Source organism: Brachyhypopomus gauderio, unplaced genomic scaffold (assembly GCF_052324685.1).
Source record: "Brachyhypopomus gauderio isolate BG-103 unplaced genomic scaffold, BGAUD_0.2 sc34, whole genome shotgun sequence".
Taxonomy (NCBI): Eukaryota; Metazoa; Chordata; class Actinopteri; order Gymnotiformes; family Hypopomidae; genus Brachyhypopomus; species Brachyhypopomus gauderio.
Window position 1 is genome coordinate 2,634,001 of NW_027506866.1, and position 6,000 is coordinate 2,640,000.

A 6,000-nucleotide genomic window follows, 5' to 3' on the forward strand; every position below is an offset into this window, starting at 1 on the left:
TTGATGTGACGCTAAGAAAAAAAAGGTTTTTACTTTTAATACTTAAGTATTTTTGAAGGCAGATACTTTTGTACTTCTACTCAAGTAAAAAATTGAGGTGAATACTTTTACTTTTACTTGAGTAATATTCAATACAATGTAACTGTACTTTTACTCAAGTACATAAATGGTGTACTTCGTCCACCACTGTTTCACACTGAAAAACTGTGCAGTTGCAACCAATAGTTGCACATTTTCCATCACATTAGTAAGAATGAGTACATGAGTACATGACAGGGGCAGTCATGGCCTGGCGGTTAGGGAACTGGACTTGTGACCGGAGGGTCGTGGGTTCGATTCCCAGACAGGCCATGACTGAGGTGTCCTTGAGCAAGGCACCTAACCCCAACTGCTCCCCGGGCGCCGGGCTAGGGCTGCCCACCGCTCTGGGCACGTGTGATCCACAGCCCCCTAGTAATCACTAGTGTGTGTGTGTGTTCTGACTGCACAGATGGGTTAAAAGCGGAGGACAAATTTCGATTGGGGTGTAAAAATCACAATTGACAAAATATGGCACATTTCATTTCTTTTTTTTTTTTTTACAATGTAAAAACTACGTTGTCACAAACTTGTGTGCATGGTCTACTTTTTCTGTCACATGCTAACCATGTATTGTTTCTCTTGGGCTGTGTTATACACAGCAATGATTTTGACAAACAAAATACATGACAAACAAAAGGAAAGAAGTCTCTGATGTAACTACAGCAATAACAGAACACTGAGAAAAAAATAATGTATTGAATAAAATACAATTAATTGGAACAGCGTGTCAGTGATTAAACCTAGTGCTTTGTTGCAAAAAAGCTTCCTCTGCAAACTTTAGTATAGATTACGAAGAAAATGTGTGAACTGATTTTGTGACATTGTAAAAATCACTATATAAAACAAAAATGTTATGTCCTTTACCATTCCAGTATGAATTGTGTTAATGTATACAGATTGTAGAACAGGGCTTTCTGCATGATGTTGCTAAAATTGCTTTAAATGTATTAAATGCTAAATTTTAACGTTCTACAGTTATCTGGGATACAAAATGTGGGATACAAATAAAACAACAATAATAGTAATAATAAGTAGTAGTATTAGTTGTTGTGTAATGTTGTTATTGTTGTTCTCATGAAATAGTTAAGTCACAATGGTCACAAGGTACTGGGAAAGCTAGTTGTCCAACTCCCCCCTGTGCTGCAGGGGCACAAGGTGTTCAGTGAATCACAGATGGAAACCTGGATCACATCTTCAGTTGTCAGCACAATTCACTCCCTCCCTACCCCCCTCTGTCACAGCACCACCAATTCTATTTGAAACATATACATTATTTTCAGTTCATTAACTCTAAGACCACCAAGAATAATTGTAACTGTGACAAAAATAATGTCGACAACAAGGCCACATTGCCTACAGGAAAGAGCTTATTGCTGGGACGCTCTCATTTGTGTCTTACATCATATGCGGCCAAACAGCAAAAGCAGCTTACATCACTGTACCTAAAAAAACTCACGAATATATTTAAGACTAATCTTGGAATGTCGCCCATATAGTCAAATATAATTTTTTTTTTAAGTTCCAATACAAAATACTAATATTACTACTGGTATTCGAAACCATAATCACTATATTCATTTTAAATTATGTAGAATTTGTAACTTGTGTCATTACCTCAGTTATATTATTGCAAAAACATTTATACTATACATAATGGTTTTATCTACATAACTACAAACAGTAGAAGCTCCTGCTTACGTGATAAACTCTTCAGTATTGCCAGTATATAATACACACTTGATGCTCTGACAAATTAAAATATTTAATGTATACATATTTCATTGTAAGGCATTCTGATAAGACTGTTGAGTGTACTCTGAAAAACATTAAAAGTAGAGTAAAGGGAACATGACTGAGCTACACTGGGAGAAATCTCCTTCCTGTCTCACTCATTATTGCTTTTCTATAAAGAGATTAAGATGGAATGTGTCAATCCAGGATTTAAACAGAAATAGAAAAAAAATGCAAACTCCTAGAACTTCATTGCTTCATTAATATTATTAGCATTAAGCTGTGACATCAGGCATTGATTCCTTCTCCAAACAGGTCCTGTGAGGCATTTGCTATTCTTAGTAACCGGCACCTCCTGCAGAGTCTTGGTCATAATAGCAATAGTACTTGTCTTGTATAGAAAAAATAATATACTTGGGAAGTAGAGGCTGGGAATTCCAACACTTTAAAAAGGTAGAACAATCACTTACTTAAAATAATTATATGTATAATCAAGTCTGTAGAAGGTGTTAAGAACTAAAGCCAGTGGCAAAATTGTTCATCCTAATCATTTTCTAGATTCACTGTTGCTCTATGAAATGGAAGAAATTGCCCGACCTACAACCGAGACGTTGAAAGACAGGGGAGCCCAAATACTGCGTCTCAGTATGAGAGCAGCTCAGGCTGACATGGATTACCACTGAACGCAACAGATGGCTTTATCTACCTCATCACTGACTATACAAACAACACAACACAAAAAGAAACTATTTACCTTTTTCTTGGGTGGCATACCGATTAAATCGGTTTGCTTTCCGTTAGTAAACTGCTTGTAATACCAACACAGGGATACAGAATAACGACTGAGGTATATCCATACGTTATCCTCTTAATCCGCTTGGTCCCGGGACGGAAGACCAACTTCTTTGAGTTGGGCTAAACAAGATTTTCTACCGATTTAAAATCCCATTTTTCCCTCCGTCACGTTCTGATGAAAACTAGCGCGAAAATGACACAAAACAATACGCTGAAGGAGACGAGTGAGCGGAGTGAGCGATGAGCGTGTAGCTCTCCCCAGGCTGTCGAGGCTTTTAAACCAGGCTGGCATCTGTTACCCTCAGCGTTACTCCAGCGTCACCTACGAACTCTGAACCTGCTCCACACATCCCCTCTTCTTCTGATAGTCAGGTCTTCGTACTGCTGCGGTTTTAATTAAATAAATAATAAGCATTTAAACTCATACCTAATTTAAAATCACATTTATCATAAATATAATAAAAATTCACATTTATTATATTTGCTTATATTTTCAATAAAAAATTGTTTTAAGTACCAGGCTGTGTCTCTTACATAATGTGTCTAATTATTGTGTTTCCACAAACATCTTGAGGATGTGTGTGTGTGTGTGTGTGTGTGTGTGTGTGTGTGTAGCAGTATAAGAAAGATACCTGGACACTCTCTGGATATCAGATGGACTGTGCATTTCTATCAGGGCTCCAAATCTCTGCATAAAGAGAGGCTCTTTATGTTGAAATGAATACAGCTAGGGTTAGGGTTATATCAGTGCTAGGGTTAGGGTTATATCAGTGCTAGGGTTAGGGTTATATCAGTGTTAGGGTTAGGGTTATATCAGTGCTACAGGCCAAGCTGAGAACTGTTCTGTATGAAGAGTAGAAGGATGTAGATGGTCAAATGACCAACAACATATAAATAAGTTTAGATACCATAGTTTTTTAAGTTAAATTATTACTAAAGTTACAAACATTCTTATTCCTTTTAGTTTTAAATTCAGTTTGTAGCAAATACATAGCAATACAACACTTCTTATTTAGGACACAGGTTAAGACACACGCCTCAGTACTCAAATGCAGGTTTAGGGCCATGCAGCTGTATCACATATGCAGTTAAGTTCTGAATACAGTTTTTTGAGTATGCTCACCCCCTCACCCCCACCCCCACACATAAGCCTCTTAGAGAAGGGTGGGTCTAGTGTAAAGCCGTGCTCTGTAATATCCAGTGGAAAGGGGCTGGGCAGTTACGCTCTCACACTGCCTTACATAAGCTTACATACATACATGGCCGTCACAAACAGAAGACAGATGTCTGAGCCTAAAAGCACACCTGAAATAACACTAGCCCTCGAATGGAGGACTGCTAACTTATGTGTTGGTCTCGACTAGAAACATCTGAGTTTTTAAAGATACAAATTAGGAAGGCCTTACTGGAATGGTGGCAATTTGGGCCTTGGTCCAAAGAGAATATTTCAACATTTGTCTGAAGTCCATGTTTTTTGCACTACTGTTAGATAGTATTTGTGATTGGCTGACAGGAATTCTCCAAGAAAGTTTAATTGTTTTATGTATTTGTGTTATCGAGAAATTATCCAAAGTTTAACCATGTCACTGAAGCACAATCATAACAGAGGAGTTTAGAACATTTTTGACTGCTATTTGCGGGTGGAATTATGAGTCTGATGTAATGTCTGCAAGTACATGAGCACACCATATACCTCCACCGACACAAGGACAGTGATCATTGTTTAAACCTCTCACTGGTCTTTGAGAGTGGTGGCAGGTTTCTAGCTGGCTCCCCTTAATGATGACACCTCTGTGATGTAGACCACTGTTTTTTCACTGATTCTTTGAAGACGTTGCCATATTTCTATTTGCTCTTTCAAAATAGCTTGTGAAACTTGTTAAAACAGCTCTTTCACTTTAAAATCGTTTTAACTGATCTTGGACTGGCTGTTCACCATCATAAGTTGATAAGCAGTCAGAATCCAACCATTCACCTAAACACCCCCAACACCTGCATCACAGAGACACCAATACCCTGGTCTCACAACAATACCCTGGTCTCACACCAATACCCTGGTCTCACATCAATACCCTGTGAGACCTAATTGTTCCTAATGAGGAGAAGATTCTCCAGCCAATGCTTGTCCACCTTTGTACTCAGGAGACATTCTTATTTGTGGGTGTTTTGAGCATGTCTGCATGGAGGCCTCTTTCACCTTCACGATCACCTGAGCTCCAGGTCCACTTCAACTCTGCCCCAGGTATCCTGCAACATCATCAGACTTGCCAATAATCGCGTACCATAAGCAGCCATACTTCATTCACGGCTGTGAGTCTGGTCCAGCACTATCCAACTTGAAAAGGTAAAGTACCACATGCATAATCCTGATGGTGAATGTAGGATCAAGATATTTAGCAAGCAAGTGAGGTTCATACTCATATTGTTTTCTTTGTTTTGTTACCTTCAGTTTCTCCAACTGGAGTTTCTCTGAAAGGTAAATTAATTCAAATGCTGTGTGAACCTGCACCATAACATCTGTCCCTCCCACAACATATAGGAGGCTGTAACTGACAGGGGAGGACCAGTCCAGCTCAGCCAACAGCTGGGAGAGGAGATTTACAGAGGAATAGAGACATGAGAGAGAGAGAGAGAGAGAGAGAGAGAGAGGGAGAGAGGGGGAACTAAAGGGAAAGCACAGGGAAAGTCCTTGCTGAATGAACATTGCTCAACATAATTATCCCGCAATCCTCTATCAAAACAAAGAAAGCATAGGTATAAAAAAGCACCAGTAGTTTACACTGTATACACTTTATCCTAGAGCATACTATACACTTCTCATACTATACACTTCTCATACTATACACTTCTCATACTATACACTTTTTGATTCTCAGAGAACATCAGAGTGGGTCATTTAAAGTTATCCTTCCAGCCTCTAGTCACTTGGTCGCCAGCAAGGAAACACAAATAGCACCTGCATGAAACTTGGAATTAACAAACCGCAGACCTGTTCATTTCATTTTGAAAGGTTATGTGGACTGTGTCTGAGGTCAATGACAGATTTAGCAATGACAGTTATTACTATTGAACCTCCTACCAGTTTTTCATCCTAATCTCCCATCATTTTGCCATTATCTTTGAGAAGTTTATAGAATTCTGAATTTTATGAAGTATTATCTTGTCAGAGAATCTCTTTAAAAAGTTTTATGGAGTCTATTACTAAGTCCATGGATAAACTGCTGGTGCACTATAAGGAAGTAATGTGTGATTGGTCTTTCTCAGCAGTAAAGGAAAGGGGCATGAACAAAGATTGACAGTTGATGTATTACAAGCAAAGTGTCATGCATCATATGGTGCCATGTCCCACAGAGAATCTTCACATCTGCAGGAGCTCCTTTCATTTACAATCTA

The 6,000-nt window shown here is 38.7% G+C and overlaps 1 protein-coding gene across 2 annotated transcripts in view; it reads right to left on the reverse strand.

Annotated features, from left to right (window-relative positions):
- cacnb2b (calcium channel, voltage-dependent, beta 2b) overlaps positions 1-6,000 on the reverse strand; it is a 93,738-nt gene that overhangs the window by 85,266 nt on the left and 2,472 nt on the right. The window contains exon 1 of one of the 2 annotated variants that reach the window (XM_076984772.1): positions 2,567-2,870. The exons of the other annotated variant lie outside the window; for it this stretch is intronic. Coding sequence (XP_076840887.1) covers positions 2,567-2,584 — 18 coding nt within the window. The 5' untranslated portion in view covers positions 2,585-2,870. Of the gene's footprint in view, positions 1-2,566; positions 2,871-6,000 lie in introns of those variants that run through there. 2 annotated transcript variants of the gene reach the window in all.